Raw genomic sequence first — 17,921 nt, forward strand, 5'->3', positions numbered from 1 at the left:
ACAGTCTAATCCCGGTTTGCGGCCCGGGAAGCAGGAGGCCGGTGGCCCGGAGAGCCCGAGGACAGGACACCTTGGGTGGGCAGCTGTGCGCTGGCCCTCAGCGGGGCGCAGCTAGTTTACTGTGTGTCCTGAAGTCCTAGCTGGCCGTCTCTGAGCTCCAGCCCATGCCGACCCCTGCCAGTTGTAGGGAGGGGATTCTGTGGCCACGGAAGTGAAAGTGAAAAGCCCAGGCCCTGGCGGGAAGAAGGATTTTCCTCTGCAGTGGGAGTCCCTGAGGCATTTGTTGGGAAAGGGCCCGGGCGCTCTAGGCAGCCTACTGGGGTAGGATGTGAGGAAACAGAGAAACATTTCCCTCCCTTCTCCTCGCCCTCAGCCCTAGAGCAGTTCCCCGGAGGGGCAGGGCCCAGGATTATGGGTCAAGGGTCAGGTGAAAAATCCAAGGGGTGGAGACGGGGGTGGCCTTCTCGGTCTCCGCCTCTGCCATTGCCACTCCATTGCGCTCTCACGTGGCCTCAGAAGTTGGTCAGGTTGTCTAATCTTACCCTCCTATGTTGCAGCCAGACCAGAGGCCCAGGGGCGAGTGCAGTGAACACCCCGGCCCCTCAGAGGCCCAGGCTGCGAAGGGAGTGAGCCTCCTATCGAGGGGTGTGCCTGTGCCCGGCTTTGAGGGTGCACCCACCCTACCCCTTCATTCCAGTGGAGGCTTCTCTCCCGGTTGTGTGTCCTCGGAGCGCGAGGAACATGCTAGTAGTGGTGTTGGTGTCATAGGAGACATGGGAGGTATGGGCCTGGGCTCCCGGCTGGGTCCATCCCCGGTCAAGGAAGCCCTTTTCCCCTGCGCGAGGGGGTGACCGGGAGGGGATTCGTTGCGGGAGGCAGTAGTAATAGGGGAGGGGCGGAGCCGGCTGGCTTCTTCTGGCTTCTTCTGCCCAAAGTGGGGGTTGGGGGTTCTGGCTCGCGTTCCTCTCACGGCGACGCCGGAGGAAGGACCCCGAGAGTTGGCCCGGGGTGTGCCAGGGAGTCGGTGCGAGGCCGTCAGGGCCTGAACGTGCGGGAGTGTGCGCAGGAGAGACCTGGCCAAGGCTGAGAGGGAGAGTGAGTGTGAAGGAGCGATCCCGGGGGTGGGTGCGCGCCCAGCCGCCCTAGGGGAGCGGGCGGAGTGGGTGTGTGTGTGTGCGCGCGCGCGTTTGCGAGACCCGCGGCCGGGGCTGCGCGTGAAGCACGGGGACCACAGCCGTCTGGAGGGCGCGCCCGAGAAAGGGTGAACGCGAGGGGGCCACGCGTGCCAGTGCGGGCGAGTATGCCAGCGGGGGGCCAGAGCGCGTGCCAGTGCCGGGCGAGTGGGAGTGGGGGCTCACAGGCCCGCGCAGGGCGAGCGGGCCGCGTGTGCCAGGAGCGAGAGCGTGCCAAGGCGGGGGCGCGCGGGGCCCGTGGCGGGGATGGGTCGTGGCGCGCGGCCTCGGAGAGACAAGGCAAGAGGGGGAGGGGAGCGAGGGCGCGCGCGGCCGAGCGGGCGCCCGCGGTCACATGGGCGAGGGAAGGAGGGAGGGAGCCCGCGAGGGAGGGAGGAGGATGGGGGGGTTAAAGCCGCCGAGCGCCGAAGAGCCGGTGCAGAGCGGGCGGCGGCGGCAGCGGAGGCGGCGGCTCCAGCCGGCGCGGCGCGAGGCTCGGCGGTGGGATCCGGCGGGCGGTGCTAGCTTCGCGCTCCCTGCCTCGCTCGCTGCCTGGGGCGATCGGAAGGCGCAGCGCGAAGCCCGGGTAGCCCGAGGGCGCGGTGAGTACCCTGCGGCGGAGTGCGCGCGGCCAGACTCTCAGAGCCCGGACTGACCGACAGACCGTGCGCGCGGGAAGAGTGAGGGGACACCCGTGGGCCTACGGCCGAGGGCGACAGGAAAGTTCACGAGAAACTTTGCCTGCAAACTCGGGGGCGGGGGCGCTGGAGAAGTGACCCCCCACGTCCAGGCGCTCCGGGGGTTGGGCGTGGTGGTGGTGGTGGGGCCGGACTGTCGACTAGAGGGAGGTGGCTCCGGCGGTTTGTCCTAGTGTCCCTGTTCTCCCCACCCCTCAGCTGCACACGCGGGGTCTGGAAAAATTCCTGGGCTTCAGGGGTTTGTAGTGGCCCCTGCACGCCCAAAGGTGGCTTCTTTCTCGGGCAGAAATCTGGACTTAAGAGCGCCTGGGGATACGAACGGACGGTTGCGCGTCTGCCAGTGCATGTGTGTCCGTGTGAATCCGCGCGCGCGCGCGCGTGTGTGTGTATGCATGTGTGTGTGTGTCGGTCGGCCTCCTCATGGTTTTCTCTTGAGTCCGCCTGGATGTATCTCCATGTAGTGGGTCTCCTCCAGTGTGTCTCTTTGTAAGTCTTCCTGGCTTGTGTGAGTCTGCCTATGGTTTATCCCCAAGTGTCTCTTTGTGAGTCTGCTCGTGTGTGTCTCCTCCAGTGCGGCTCAGTGTGAGCCAGCCTGGGTGTCCCTGTGTTGCTCCGAGTAGTGTATCTCCGCGTGCGTGGGGGCTGGGCCGTGGGGAGGTCACCAGACGGACAGCTCTCCCTCTCGGCTCCTCTTCTCTCCCGAGCCTCTCCTCCACCGTTAGCTGGCTGGCTCCCTTGTCCCCCTCCCCCCTCCAGTAGCTTCAGGCCAGCAAGACTATTTCACGCCTTGTTGAAAATTCAGGATTTTCTTTCTCTTTACGTCTAGTCAGTCTCTTTGAGAAGCGTCTGTGTGTGTCTGTGTGCCTGGCAGCTTGTCTGCAACACTTGGTGTGTGTCTGCATGCCGCTGTAGGAGTGTATTTGTAACACTAGCTGTTCTGCCGGTAATACTTGGTGAATTTGTGTCTGTGTCACTGGGGGTGTTTGTATGACTGTGATCACTGAGGTGGTGAGTCTGAAATGCTGGGTGTGTCTGTGCATCTGTAGTTGCTGTGTGTCCAAGGAGTCTGAAACACCAGGTGTATTTTTGTGTATGTAACTCTGGGTGTGATGGTGTGTCATTACACGTGTGGGAATGGGGCTTGAACCATTGCATATTCCTAGGGATGTAGGGCTAGCAATGACTTGGGGGCTAGAAGGGCCTAGGTGTCTCAAACTATGGCCCCCTGTCTCCACTGTCACAACCCACACAAATCCTCTCAGCTGGTGCCAGGGCCCCCTGGTCAGCATTGGTGAGATGGAGCTAAGGTTCACACTGTCAGGGCTGATACTCCAACTGAGACCATGAGCCTATACAAAGACTAGGAGTTTAAAGTTCACGCACAGGACTTCTGGGGGCTCTGGAATCCATACTCAGATGCACACTGGGACACTTCAACTCCTTCTAGGGTCTAGGGGCTTACATTCATATGGACTCACACTTACATTTTGGGGCTCATATCTGGGGATACACGTCAGTCCTGGAGTTTCCACATAGACTTACATTGGAACTCTGCTCACACTGGGACCCACACTGGGACTGTAGGCTCATGCTTAGATTCACAGTCTTATCCTTTAGCTTAGATCTACATTGAGACCTAGAGCTCACACCCAGAATCTCACTGGGGTCCTCGGGCTCACACTGGGGCTCACGCGAAGACACAATTCACGTGTCAGTGACACTGTGTCAGTGACACAGACACAAATTCACCAAGTATTACAGGCAGAACAACTAGTGTTACAGATACACTCCTACATTCTGGGACTCCGAGTTACAGTCAGACTCGCATGGGGAACATGGGGCTCACATTTGAACTCAAGGACTCATTGAGGACACTGGGGTTCATAGTCAGATTCACACTTCCAAGCTGCGGATCACATTGACTCACACGGGGACCCTGGAGCTTACTCAGATTCACACTAGGACCTTTGGGTTCACACTTAGATTCATATGGGGACTTTGGGGGTCAGACCTCCGTGGGTAACCTAGGGCTCACACAGAGATTCATACAAGGATCTTGGTAACTCCATCAGACTCACGTGAAATCCTGTGACTCACTGAGATTCATATTGGGATCTCAGAACTCACATTCAGACTCACACTAGGATTCTGATGTTCACACTTAAGACTTACAAGGGCACTTTGGGGCTCACACTCAGACTTAAAAAGGGATACCAGTGCTCACACTCGGACTCCATATGAGTTACCTTAGCTCATGTTCAGAAGCCCTTACGACCAGGGTCTCACACTCAGACTTACACTAGAACTCTAATGCTTATGCTGACTTGTACAGGAATCCTGAGACTCACAGGCTCACACTTCAGTCCTGGAGCTCACATTCAGACCCACTGGGGTTTACAGTCTGATGCTTGCTGAGACCTGGGCTCATACTCAAACCCATACTTGCATCTTGGAGTTCACACTTAGATGGGACGTTAGACCGTGACACTTAAACTCACACTTTCATCCTGGGCTCACATTCAGATCCACACTGAGATTGTGGCATTCACAATCCCAGTGGAACTTAGAACTCATGGTCAAATATGCCCATGCTTTCCTTTGGTTTGTGGTGAGTATTGGGGCACTTGAGGTGAGGAACAGAGACTGCTACAGGATCTGTCCCCTCCAAAGGTGAGGAGGAGAGAGGATACACATTTGGTCACATCCCTCACATGGGTTGTGGCCTAATGGAGGGGAGTGGTGGTAAAGGCTAACCCAGTCAGATTTCCCTGCTTTCCTTCCATAAGGAGACTAGGCACTTGGCAGGAAAATCTGAGTGGATCGTTGGTACAGGAGTGACATGAACTCTTAGATTCCTCCATGTGCCATGTCAATGCACACCCATCCCCCTTGAATAGTTTTGGGCATCCCTTCTGTAGTAGAGAAGGCCAGGTGGGGGAAATAAGACTCCTGTCCTCCCAAGACATCTTCCCCGCCCCATACACACACATCTCAATCATTCTTAGGATGGGAGGGGTGTGAAGATTGGAGGGAGCAGACCTTGGCTCTTGCGACTGCTCCAGGGTATTGAATCTGTTATTGTAGGAGAGATAACAGCCTCACATCTGTGGGGAGAAGGTAGCTGGAGGAAGAGACGGGATCCGGGATCCCACGCTCTCTTCTCTTCTCTGCCCTTGCTGGGGAGGGGTAGGGACCACATTATGTTGTGTGTGTCCCACAGTGTCTCTGGGATTGCCTGTTGAGCCCTTATCCTGGCTCCAGGGCATGCCTGGGATTCCCCACTCTGTTTCCCAAAAGAGCAGTAGCCCTGGGGGGCCTAGGTTGCAGCCAGCCCTGGGACTCCAACTCCCCTGGAGACCCTGCCCTGGACTTTGCATGCTCTGCTGCTATGGACATTAGTGGGTGGGGCTGCCTGAGATATGCTGTCTTCCCCCATGGGAGCCCACACAGTAGGGACATGGCCCTGTGTTCCCTCCCAATGCTGAGATGGCTAGGCTGTAACTGCCCCCTGTCCTGAAGGGGACACATGCTCTCCAGCCCCCCTATGGGGGTGGAGGGCTTAGAGGCAAGGCGCCCCTGCTCTCTGCTCCCCCATGGCGAGTTGAAGTGTAAATGAATAGGAAACATATGGAGTGGATTTTCTTTGAAATGCAGATGGGTTGGGGGGGACCATGTGTGTTTGGTTTGGGGGGTCCTGGAGAGCAAGGAGCCTGAGAAGTGAGAACTGACCCCTCCTCTAGACCCACCATTGGGTGGGGTAGTGGGGGAGACCTCAGCTTTGTAAACTCCTGTGGCCCTGAGTGACCAAACCCACAAGGGCTCTCGGCTTCCTGTGGGGAGGGGCTGGGAAGGCAAGTGGTCCCTGGGGATGGAGAGCACTGAGGTCATCAATCCCTTTTACCTCTGCAGAGTGCAAAGAGAGTCCCAAAGCACAGAGCTGTGCCTGGTTAGAGGTCACCAGAGCTAGGCACTCTGTGGGTCAAGGAGTGGAAGGAGGAGCTGGAGCAGATGTTGAAGAAGAGTTAGACCCTGCTGCTCTGGGCAGCCAGCTCCCAAAAGCTGGGACTAGAACTACAGTAGCAGGAACTGAAATTAAACTATGGTAGTGACTTGTATTCAGCTTGAGGGCCCGTCTTGAGTTTAGGAGCAAACTGAAGAGTCCTTAGGCTGTAGGAGGACAGGTTTCTCCAGACCCAGGGCAGTCAGTGTGCCCCACCATATAGCCTACCTGTACTTTCCCCATGTGACACTCACTAAGGTTGCATAGTAGTTGCCTGTGAGGTCTGTGTGCCTCAAGGACTGGGTCTACCTTGCTCACCCTGTACCTGCCTGCTCTTGGCACAAACCTTGTACACCATAGGAAGGCATTCTTGTGTAAACAATAATACATCTTTTTCTTTCTCATTGGACCAAATGCTCCCTGTGGGCAGGACCATGTGCCTGACTCCCTATACAGTGTCTGGCAGGGAATAAGTGCTCAATAAATGTTGAAGCATGAATCACTGAGTGGGACAGATCGTGGGGAGAAGGAAGCTCCTGAGATTTGTGGTTTGAGACCCAGCATCCCCTGTCCTACACCCCTGTTTGGCGCAAAGGAAGACTGGTTTGCAGGCTAGACTAGAGGAAGGACTTTACTTCACTCAGGGAAGGATTGCAGAGGATAGGCCCCTTCCTTGGAAAGGTCTGGACCAGAGGAGGCTGGGGCAGGGTAATCACTCTGATTCTGTGACAGAGGTCAGAGGTCAGCCTGCTCCTTCCCAGCCTCAGGATTTTGCAGAAGGTAAGGTCCTTTTTTCCCTATGTGGTGGTGAACATGCCCCTTACCCTCTCTGGGTGTGGGTTTCTTGGACGAGAAGAGATGGGGTCCATTCCCTCAGGGACCCTCTAACTGACCTTCCAAGGCTGAGCTCTGAGGCTGTGTAGCTGTTGTGGGCACCACAGACTGTCTGTATTGGTTATTAATGCCTGTCTGAGAACACGGGGTTTGGATCCTAAAAATACTCTGTCCAGCCAGAGCCCAGGAGTTGCTGGCGTGGGCCAGTGTGGCAGTGGCTGCATCTTGGTCAGATAGAGACAGAGAGGAAGAAACACACCCAGCGCCAGGAAAGACTGGGAGAGTAGGCCGGGCGCGGTGGCTCAAGCCTGTAATCCCAGCACTTTGGGAGGCCGAGACGGGCGGATCACGAGGTCAGGAGATCGAGACCATCCTGGCTAACACGGTGAAACCCCGTCTCTACTAAAAAATACAAAAAACTAGCCGGGTGAGGTGGCGGGCGCCTGTAGTCCCAGCTACTTGGGAGGCTGAGGCAGGAGAATGGCGTGAACCCGGGAGGCGGAGCTTGCAGTGAGCTGAGATCCGGCCACTGTACTCCAGCCTGGGCGACAGAGCGAGACTCCGTCTCAAAAAAAAAAAAAAAAAAGACTGGGAGAGTGTGTGAATATGGGGGACCTGAGGCAGCACAGGTGAGAGATGCATGACAGAGAGAGCCTTTGTTTTATGTGGAGCAAAGATTTATAAAATTACTAGTCAAATTATGGCAAAATTTAGGGTAATCTGTTATCCTACACTGCAGAGAATTTCCTTCTAAGAGAGTCTGGAGATACATCTGATATCAGAAATAAAAACCAAGTAGTCTGTAGGATTCATTTGAAGACCAGCTTCAGGATGTTCCAAAATAAGAGTGTGGCAAAAAACACAAAAGTATTCCCAACTACCCTTTTCTGACCTACTGCCCTCCTCCTTACCTCTTCAGAGCCCCTCCTTGCAGTCAGAGTTCCAATGAGGGTCTTAAGACTCCCGTTTATAGCTTCCCCCAACTTCTAAATCCCAGGCCTTTGCATAGCCCCTCTCTCCAGAAGGGAGCTACACAGTGGTCCCCAAAACCAAGAGGAGCCCAGAGTCAGAGGGAAGATGCCATGTGACCTTGGCCCATGAGCTGACCCTTCTGGGCCCCTCCGTGAAATTGCGGGATAGGGGGCTGGGCCCTGGCCCAGGCCAGGAGAGAAGGCGGTTTTGGCACCCATCCAGGCCCCTGACGTCAGTGACTTTCCAAATAATGGAATCAATATTGGGGGGTGGGGGCAAGCGTGAACCAGGCCCCAGCGATTAGAAACAGATCGGCACAACCCCGCAGCTGATTCTGATAGAGCTGCCTTGGAGAGCTTGGGTGGGAGGCCTGGAAGGAGCTGGACCTGTGGGGGTGGAGTTGAGGGGGTACTCAGGAATGGGCAGGCGGGGCCACCTAGTGTCCAGAGCTCTAGGGTATACAAGTGGGCAAAGATTCGGGCTGTCTGGGATTGGAATGATGGGGTGAGGGCCCCTGTCCTGGTCCCTTCCTCCTCTGAGCCTACAGGGTTCTGAGGCTAGGTTTGTGGATGGAGTCTTGGCCAGCGAGTGATAAAGAGTGGGCAAGGGGATTTCATCTCTCTGCATCCCAGATGTGGGCCCCTAGGCCATATTAGGGGTCACAAGTTATACCTATGCAGTAGAAGAGTTCTGAATGAGACCTAAGTAAGATGACTTTTTGCTTGGAAGCAAAGGGCATTAATCCAAGATAGGGAGATGGGTATCCCTCCTCAGATTGGGAGTCTGGCCTCCTCCACCAGCTCACATTCTCTCAGCCTCCTAGAGGACAGCAGGTGAGGATGGAGGGGACCATGGGGTCTATTGGGGGCTGGCCTGGCAGCAGCTGACAAAAAACAGGAAGAAGGGCTGGGGGAGCAGCTGTAATTATGGGGCATTTATTATTAATCAGATGAAATTGCTGGAAGCAGCTGGTGTAATGTACGTAGCGATACAGACTCTGCATGCTCCCCCCACAACATGCACACACACATACACACGCCACACACAGCCTGAGCCTTGCTTGCTTTCACAATCTGTTTCTTATGAAGGTCAGATGGGTCTATATGTGTCTGTCTGCATACTGGAGTATATCTGTCCGTGTTTTTTCATGTCAGCCTGTACCCTTCTCTACTCCTATTGTCTCCTTTTCTAGCTGTCTCTTTCATTCTTTGGCCTAATGTGTCCCTCTCTATCTCTGGCTTCCCCTCAATCTCCCTCCCTTTGGGCCTGTCTTGGTGTGGCTGTATCTGTCACTATCAACCAGCCTGTCTCTAATACCTTATTTTAGTTTCTGGCTATCTTTCCCTGGTTGGTGATGTCTCTGCATCTCTGGGCAGGATTGGAAGACATGGAATCCCTTTCTCGTGGTATGTGTTTAGGCATCTAATCATACCTTTGGCAGATATATCTGGGACCTGTTTTCAGGGGAGCAGTTGGACCCTGAGGATCTCCTGGGGTCTTATAGAAGGTAAGGGGTCTTTTGAATGGCTGGAGTCCATAGAAGCAACAGTGGCTTTCAAGATATCCCTGAGTTCAAGGCCAGCTCCTTTACTAACTACCAGTTGTGTGACTTTGGCCAAGCTGCTTCTCCTCAGTTTCAGGATCTGTAAAACACAAACAGGATTACCTCCAAAGCTTTTTTTTTTTTTTTTTTTTGAGATAGGGTTTCACTTGATCACCCAGGCTGGAGTGCAGTGGCTCAATCTTGGCTCAATGCAACCTTCACCTCCCAGGCTCAAGCAATCCTCCCACCTCAGCCTCAGGAGTAGCTGGAACCACAGGCACGTGCCACCATGCCTGGCTAATTTTTTGTATTTTGGTAGAGATGGGGTTTCACTATGTTGCCCAGGCTAGTCTCGAATTCCTAAGCTCAGGTGATCTACCTGCTTCAGCCTCCCAAAGTGCTGAGATTACAGGTGTGAGCCACCATGCCCGGCCTTGAAGCTTGTTTTGATGATTCAGTACCAAAATGTAAATTAAGTACTTATCACAGTGTCTAGGTAACCAAGGACCCTGAACAAGTGATACCTGCTATTATTATTGGGAAAGGCATTGTGCCGGTGGGTGAGAGATCTGCACAGGCAAGTTGGTATAGCAGCAAGGTTTTGGAACTAGATATATACTCAAATCTAGGTTCTGGAACTGATCAGCTCTGTGGTATAGGGCAAGACCTCCTTGAAGCTCAGTCTCCTTGGCTATCAAATGGGAAGAACAATAAAACCTACCTCATGGAGAAATCATGAAGATTAAGTAAGATAATGCATATAAAGTGCCAAACACAGTTCCTGGCATATAATAGATGCTCAATAAATCGTAGTGGTGATAAGGAAGGGGGTGTTATGATGGTGGTTATTTACACCATGCCTGTGACCCTGTGACTCTAGGATTGTGCATGTGAGGATGCATGTGATATACAGGTGCCTGTGTGTCTGCAAACTGATTGTATGGGAATTGTGGATTGTCTGTGGGTGTGTATCTCTGTGTTGTATCAGGCCACTGCCTTCTGGCAACCTTTGTGCCTGTGGTTCAGAACCTGAAGTCAGCAAGGGGTGCTAGAAGGGGTCTGTATTACTCTCAACTTTTCTTCTTCCAGATTTTAGCTGCTACCTGCCTCAGTCTCCCCTTCTCACAGTGGGGCTGTGAGTATGGAATGGCCTCTGAGTTGGACTAAGGCCTGTGGCTCCTCTGTGACCTCTGATTTATGCCCTTTGCCCTTCTAGACTCTAGCCTTGTCACCTCATCTTGCCCCCTTGGTTTTGGAAGTCCTGAGGAGTTGGTCTGGAGGAGGAGGAGGACATTGATGTGCTTGGTGTTTGGCCAGTGGTGAAGAGGTAGGTGCCGGGGCCCAGGTGGGGCAGGTCAGTCTCAGGGAATCAGGCAGGTGTAGTGGGGCTGTATGTCTAGGGGACATGAGTGGAGGAGGACCTGAGATTCCTTCCTCTCTTCCCCTGTCCTTTCTTTTTCCAGAGGTTTTGGGCTCAGCCTGGCTGAGGCTTTTCATGCTCTCATAATAGGCCTAGAAAGGGAAGAGACTTATCTATTGTCACACAGGCAAGGGCAACACCAGGTTAGGAAACTGGGTTCTATACTAAGGGGGAGCTGAGTCCCAGACATGGGAGTATGTTTCTGTTTCAGTGTCCTCAGGTTTCCTCTCTGCCCCTCCAAACATCTCTCTGGCTTGATTGGAGTAGCTAGGCTTTAAAAAGATGGGACAGGAGGTCAGAAAGTCCAGAATCTTCTGAGGCCAGCTGTGGGGCCGAGCCTGACTCTCCCTGTCTCTCATTCAGGCCAGGCAAGGCCCCTGGATTGGCAGCTTGGGGGTGGGGGCATCCAAGGAATCGAGGCACTGGAGCGGAACGGAAAGGCCTATTGTCCAAAACCCGCCAGAGGCCCACAAAGGCCGGCCCGGCTTTTCATCTCAGCTCCCAAACAGACTGGCCATTTTCCCGGCTGGGGGCTGAGGGGGGACTAACCCTTCACAACTAGGACCAGGGTGTTGTTGAGGGTGGAGTGGGGGACCCCAGGCTGACACATAAAAGGGACTTAAGATGGAGCTGGGGCCCAGGAGAGGAGGAAGGGAGGCCTGAGAAGGCTGTAGGGAATTAAGCTTTTCACCCCACTGTTCCCAGAGGACCCAAGGACATGGGGTATGTATCTGATAGTTCAGAGTAGGATGGGGCTAGGAGATGGATGTACAGAATAAAAGATAATATTTATGGGGGGTACCTTGGGAGGAGTCTGATGGCTTACATGGAAAGTGGGCTACTGGGCCGCGAGGGCACATAATCCTCTGCAAACTGGGAACACCTTAGGGAACCAGGACGGGAGCTGGAGAAGAGAAGGATAGTGGTCTGGGACAGAATGGGCTCCTTGCAGCAAGAAGAACTGAAGCCAGACAGCAGGAGGGACTTCCTGCCAGTGAACAGTAGCTCAGATGCCCTGACCCTCTTCCTGGGGATCTCAGAGGATTGCCTCAGCGAGCAGGGGAGCTGGAGAACACCCCAGGGGCTCAGGCTGAGGCAGCTTCTGTGGGGGCCAAGGAGGAGGAGGAGGCCGGAGAGGGAGGACTTGGCAGTTCTGTGCACCCTCCCCCAGCCAGCACCTCCAGCACCATTTTAAAAACAGCTTTTTAATTTAACAAAGTGGATGAAAAACTGTTTTAGGAAATAAAGAATATCTGCTGTCTCCCAGGCTAGCACTCAGCCCTTGTGGAGAGCCTCTCTCTGGATTTCTCCCCGCTGCCCATGGTTCCTTTCCTCCTTGTCTCTCTTTTTGTTTGTTTCTGCTCCTCAGCCCCCCAACTTCCTTTGGCCTCCCATCACCCTTTCTCTCTCCATCACCCTCTCTCTCTCCATCTCAGCCTCCATGGCAGCCTCACCCTCAGTGTCTTATCTCGATGGTATCTCTGCATTTCCTTCTGTCTCTCCTCTCCCAGTCTCTCTCTTCTAGGGCCCATCTCTCTTTCCTGATTTGTCTCTGTCTCCCAGCCTGTCTCAATCTCTGTCTCTCCACCCCCCTCCTTCTCCCCCAACCCCAGCTCTAAATGGGTCTATTTAAAACGCCCGACGCTGCCAAGTCAGAAAAGCGTCTCCTGATAAAGCGCATTAGGCAGAGGGATGGAGGAGGGGGAGGAGGGAGCGGCGGGCGGAGGGATTGATCCAAGCCCGTAACCCCATTAATCAGGCAGCGTGGATGCCCCTCCCTCCCCCATTCCAGCCCCCTTTGAGCTAAAAGCCCCTTAAATATTTATCACCCCTCCCCCACGAGGGCGAAGGGAGGGGTGTATGGCACTTGGTGTGAGCATCCCGAGCTGTCTGGTGCCCCCGACCCCTGTGCGTGTGCACGTGTGCGTGTGCTCACGTGTATGTGTACGGGTGTGCACACCTGACAAGCCCGGGGTCCAGCGACCAACCTGCCCCTCACCCTCTGGGCAGCCTGGTCCCTCCCTGGAGACCCTAGGAGTTGCCCTGCTCCTGCCCCTCCTGAAGGGGGACGTGGGGTCCTCATCCCAAATACAGAAGGTCACTGGAGCACGGGTGGCATTGCACTGTCATTCCCAGAGGGCAGGATGGTGAGCCTGGGGTTCAGTTTCCAGATTCTCCCAAATTTCCAGCACTGGAAGTAACTTGGGGAATAGAGTTGGGGCCCCATGCTTCTAAAGTAAGCAACTTGGAAGGCTGGCTGAAGTTCCTGCTTTATCCTCAGAGGGCAGGCCTAGGACCTGGAATAGGACCTGGGGGTAGGCTGGGAGCCTCCCGTGCCCTAAAAAATGTGGGAAAGTGAGCTGGGCCTTGGAAGGGAGCGGTCACCCCGGGAGGAGGAAGGTAGCCCGGAGCTGGGGCCGGGTCCCACATCTCTCACCGCTTGCTGATAGCCCCAGGCAGCAGAGGTCAGCCCTGAGACCGGCAGTGGTCTGCCCGAGTTGGCCTGCGGCAAATTCTCCTTGGCCGGGGAAGGGAGGCCCCGGCCGCCCCTGGGTGTGGAGTGGGGCCTGGACCGGAGCGGGGAGGGTCCCTTCTGCCTCCCCTCCCCCAGCATCAAGTGCCACATCTCCTCCTGACTCAGACAATTAGATTCAAAGGATGACCTCACTGCATGCCGTCCCTCACTCTCCCTCCGCTAGCTCGCTTGCTCGTTCGCTTGCAGCGCGCTCCTTCCTCCCCTCCTCCTGGCCCGCTTGCCTGGTCGCTCACTCGGGGCTCGGCCCTCGTCGCTCACCGCGCGGCCCGGCCCCTCGCCCACCCGCCCGCCAGAACCGCTGTGGGGGCTGCTCCTGCCTCCCGGGTCGTTGCGGCTGCCCGGGCCCCAGCCCCGCAGAGCCGATGCCCGCAGGCGGGCAGGCGGACCCACGGAGCGCCGGAGGCACCGACGGGGCGCCTGCGTGGGGATGCAGGTCAGTGGCCGCAGGGCCGGAGGACTTGTCACCCCCACCGCCGCGACGCCCCCGCCCCGCGCCCACCCGCCAGCCCGCCCAGCCCGCCTCAGCGCTTCCCGCTCCTTTCTCGGCCCCCGCCCCCCGCGGCTGCTCCGCGCGCTCCCCCTGCCAAGCTGTCTCTCTTCTCTTCTCTTTCTCTCCCCCCAGCCCCCCTGCCTCTGCAGCCGGTGGGAGGGACTGGGACTTCCTGAGGTCCCAGGGATGGGGCCGGGGCCCATTGGCTGCAATCGGACCAGGCCTCTGAGAGGGGAGGGGGCTCTGGCTGTGTCCATCGGCCTGGGGGAGGGGACCACCGCCTGAGTGGAAGGGGGGCTACAGAGAGAGAGGCCCAGGGTGTGGGGGTGACATCTAGACAGAGGGGATGAGCTCCTGATATCTTTCTTTTCTCACATCCTGTGGGCCTCTTGCCTGGTTTAATTTGATCCCCAAAGCCTGGCTTCATTTGTCCACACCTCCTAGCTAACTTTAGTCCCCACTGCCTGGTTTCATTTGTCCCCACTGCCCGCTTCCCCTAAGTCCCTATCACCTGGCTTTATGGCATTACCCCTGCCTGGTTTCTTTAGGTCCTGCCTGGCTTCCATGGAGTCAAGTCAGGCTCCTTTTAGGATGGAGGCATCAGGGCCCCAGCTACACCTGGAGTGGCAAGTGGCAAGGATGTCTGCAGCATTGCCGATCTTTCCTGGGCTGGGGCCTGGCCAGCACAGCCTGGATTCCATTCTGCCTGGACAGCGACTCCGCGTCTACTCCTCCAGTGATGGGGGCGGGGCTGCAGGGTCCAAGGACACCTTAGGACTCTCCTCCTCAGTGGTTAGTTAGAGGAGCACCCGCTCGCTCTGCCTGCTGCCTCCCCCATGCTGGGCATCTGCCCTACCTCTCTGTGGGCTGCCAGTGATGCCAGGGCTTTGGTGGGGGCTGGGGGGCTGGAGTGGAGGTCCCATCTCCTTCCCCTCTCCTGCCCCTTCTGCAGCCAGGCCAGACATGGGGTGCCCGCTAGACAGTTATGGGCATATAGAGGTTTTGAAGAGGCCTTGGGATCGCACAGCAGATAGCTAGGCTGAGAGCTGCTGCTGATCCTCATCGTGGCGAAGAGAGGGTGATGAGGGGAGGCAGCAAGGGCCTGGGGAGTTGGCTGGTTTCTGGGCCTTTCTGGCTCTTGCCAATTCCAGTGCCACCATCTGTCTCCCCCAGGTACTTCCTTCACCTCTCCTATATGGAGTGGATCTCCCTTCATCCCCTAATGCTGTTGAAAGCAGGGTTTGGGGAAGAAGGAGCTGCCTGGGGAATAATCATCTCTTTAGGGACCAACGAAGTATTTCCTTTCCTTTTCTTTCCTGCCCTAGGCCACCCTAGGCTTTCTCTCCCTCCCCTCAGGCACAACTAGGCAACCTGAGGTCCTGGCACAGTGTGGCTGTTCAGGATGTGTATGTGGGTGTTTCCCATTGCCGGTGTCGGGGCGTGAGGGGCCAAGGGCGACTGGGGGCCCTGAGCTTCTGGAGGTGTACAGTGGTGTCTGTGTGGAAGGTTGACTGTTTGGAGTGTGTGATGGTATCCATATGTGAGACCATGGCTGTGTGAGGGAGTCTGTGTGTGTGAGTGTGACTGTAATGTGTGTGTGCACGCACACCAGCATGTACGGGGCTGTGGGAGTGGGTATCCATGTGGGAGGCCCTGATGTGTGGCCACGATGGTAGGCTCTGAATGCCAGTGTCCGCAAAAGGCTGCCTGGGTGTGTCCGTGAAGCTCTGGTCCTGTGTGTCTGAGGAGGCGGGGGCTTTGAGAGCTCTGCCGGGTGTAGTGAGAGCCCAAGTGTGTGCTCTGTCTTAGGATGAAGTGAGCACTGGGCGCTGTGTGGCCTGAGTGGCTGGTGTGTGAGCATGTGTGTGCGTGTACTCATGCCTGTGTTTACGCATCAGGAACAGATTGCTCTGGCTTCCTCACTGTGAGGAGGGGAGGAAAGGGGAGGAAGGATGGCTTGGTCTTGCCCAGCAGACCAGAAGGCTCCTCAGAAGTAGCGTGCATGGTGCACGTGCACGTTAGGGGGCAGAGAGAACAAAACACAGAAGATACTTGAAGCTTCTTCTCCCCCCACCCAACTCTGTCTGGCTCTGTCAGAACGACCAGCTTCAGGTTTTTTTTGTTATAAGCCAATGCATCACATGCACTGCTGCCCCCACCCCCGGGGTGTGTGTGTGTGTGTGTGTGTGTGTGTTTGTGTGTGAGCTTGCATGCATGGACCTCTGTGTATGGATTCAAGGGTGTGTCTGCACCATAGCAGTGATGGGTCCAGGGGTGGGTGTGGTAGGAGATGCTGAGGCAAATAGGTCTTTGTCCCAGTCTCCAACTCTGGAAAGCCATTCTGTCCATCCTTGTCTCCATGGGGGGCCCTGCCTTGCAACCTCCTTCCTGTCCCTGGCATCCACTTCGGGCCTTTCCCTACCCCATCCCCCCTGCTAAGGGAAGTCTTAGTCAACCCTATTGCTCTGCCCATCCCCTGCCTTTCATGGAGTTCTTCCAGCTGTCTAACATGCTGCAGCATTCTGTCCCTCCGAGAAGAGCAGCACTCCGCTCCCCACAGACTTAACCTGACTGGAGTGTGTGCCTTTCCTGGGTGGAGGGGGGCCTCCTGATTCTTGTGGAATCCAGAAGAGACTGGACTGGGGTTGGGGGCTGGGGGATTTGGCACCAGTGCCTCAGGTTCTGTGAAGCTCTCCAGAGCCTATGTATCCAAAGGGAGGATATGAACTTATCTGCCCCTTCCTCTTCTCCATTCAAGAGGAAGGGAGCTGGACCAGATGGCTTCTGAGGGTAAAAGCCCAGGCCTTCTGCATCTAGAGGGCTACTTAAGCACAGGCCTGCATGTATGTGCATATACAAGCCCATGCGCAGGTCACCAGGTAACACGCAGTGCTCCAAGTGGGCCTTCACATGTGGGCACAGGCTGGTGACAGATTCCCAGATTCCCATCTCCCCAGGATGCCTCCCCATCTGCCCAGCCAGGCCTATCATGGAAGGGCCCCAGGCTCCCCCAACAACACGCCCGCACACACGTGCAGCAGGGCACGCACATGCTGATCTCAGGGTCCCCATGGTGCAAAAGGCTGGGAGTGGGGGTTTTGAGCACTCAGAGTACAGGCCGCTGCCAAAATCCATCGGAATCTTGTCCCCCCCAGGCCTCCATCTCCGGCTGTGGAGGTCACAACAGCAGGTGCGGATACCCACCCCCCCAACTCACTCAATTGGGCCGCCTCCTTTTCCACAGCCTCAGCCAGCGTTGAGAGCTGGGGGACCACTCCCCCTGCCTTCCTCCTGGCCCCCTCCTACTGGTGCTTGGCTTATCCTGCCCCCTTCTAAGGAGGAGGATGGGGCCTAAGCTTGGGTAGAGTCCTTTCCCCTGAGGACTGAGGCTTGCCCCTGGTGTGGGTGGGGACATGGTAGCCCAGGAGGAGGTAAAGCTTGAATCCTGAACCCGGGCACAGCTTGGAGCCCTATGCCACTTGGGGTGGGGTCTCTGAGAGAGCTGAGAGGAGAGGCAGGTCTGGATTCAGAGAGGAGGGAAATGAGAAGGGGCTAGAGACCAGAGATTCAGAGATAGGAGGGAGAAACACCGTAGGGAGTGGGAGCCTGCCCGCCTATGGCCAGCCAGCCCCAGCCCACGAGCTGGCCCCTGACCTAGGCCCGCCCCTCCCTGGTGGGGGGCCTGCTGGGCCAGCTGCCAGGGGCCAGGCCTCCCTCCTCGGCCTGGTCCCCCCACCGCCCAAGCCTCTGGACCGCTCAGGCCTCTGCCCCCGCCCCCACCGCCCACGCTGTCCAGGCTGCCTAGGCCTGGTGGGATCTGGGGGCCTCCCAGCCTCAGCCCCTCCTCCCCGTCCTGGAGCTTCCCGCCTGCCCTTACTGTCTCTTCCAGGCTCTCCCTCAGCCAGTACTGTTCCTCCCTGCCCACCATGTCCTTGTCCCTGTCTTTGCCCCTGCTCTGTCTCTCATGTCCTTCTCCATCTCTGAGTCTATGTATCTCTTTCTCTGCTCCAACGTAATTCCTCTGCAGGTCTGAGGCTTCTAGAGTCCCCAGGCGTTTGAATCAGTGAGTCCATGCTGTGTCCTATGTTCTTGACTCATTCCTGGGATGGGTCCTCTAGGCTGCTGTGGGGAGAGGTGAAGGAGATGAGGCCCCAGGATAAAAGGTGCCTTTTCCCCTCACTGTGAGATTCTGGAGTCTGGGCTATGGGAGTCAGAGAGGGGACTGGAAGCTGTGGGGAGTCCCCTCCGCTCTGTGC

The 17,921-nt window shown here is 56.4% G+C and overlaps 1 protein-coding gene across 5 annotated transcripts in view; it reads left to right on the plus strand.

Annotated features, from left to right (window-relative positions):
* The first annotated feature begins 1,006 nt into the window (after window positions 1–1,006).
* CNTFR (ciliary neurotrophic factor receptor) overlaps window positions 1,007–17,921 on the plus strand; it is a 38,831-nt gene continuing 21,916 nt past the window's right edge. For 2 of the 5 annotated variants that reach the window (XM_033238248.1, XM_033238246.1), the window contains exons 1-3: window positions 1,586–1,774; window positions 10,436–10,546; window positions 14,214–14,457. In XM_033238248.1, coding sequence (XP_033094139.1) covers window positions 14,230–14,457 — 228 coding nt within the window. In that variant the 5' untranslated portion in view covers window positions 1,586–1,774; window positions 10,436–10,546; window positions 14,214–14,229. Of the gene's footprint in view, window positions 1,096–1,585; window positions 1,775–10,435; window positions 10,547–14,213; window positions 14,458–17,921 lie in introns of those variants that run through there. The other 3 variants (XM_033238251.1, XM_033238250.1, XM_033238247.1) reach the window with 2 other exon arrangements.

This window comes from Trachypithecus francoisi, unplaced genomic scaffold, assembly GCF_009764315.1.
Source record: "Trachypithecus francoisi isolate TF-2019V2 unplaced genomic scaffold, Tfra_2.0 Lachesis_group16, whole genome shotgun sequence".
NCBI classification, from domain to species: domain Eukaryota; kingdom Metazoa; phylum Chordata; class Mammalia; order Primates; family Cercopithecidae; genus Trachypithecus; species Trachypithecus francoisi.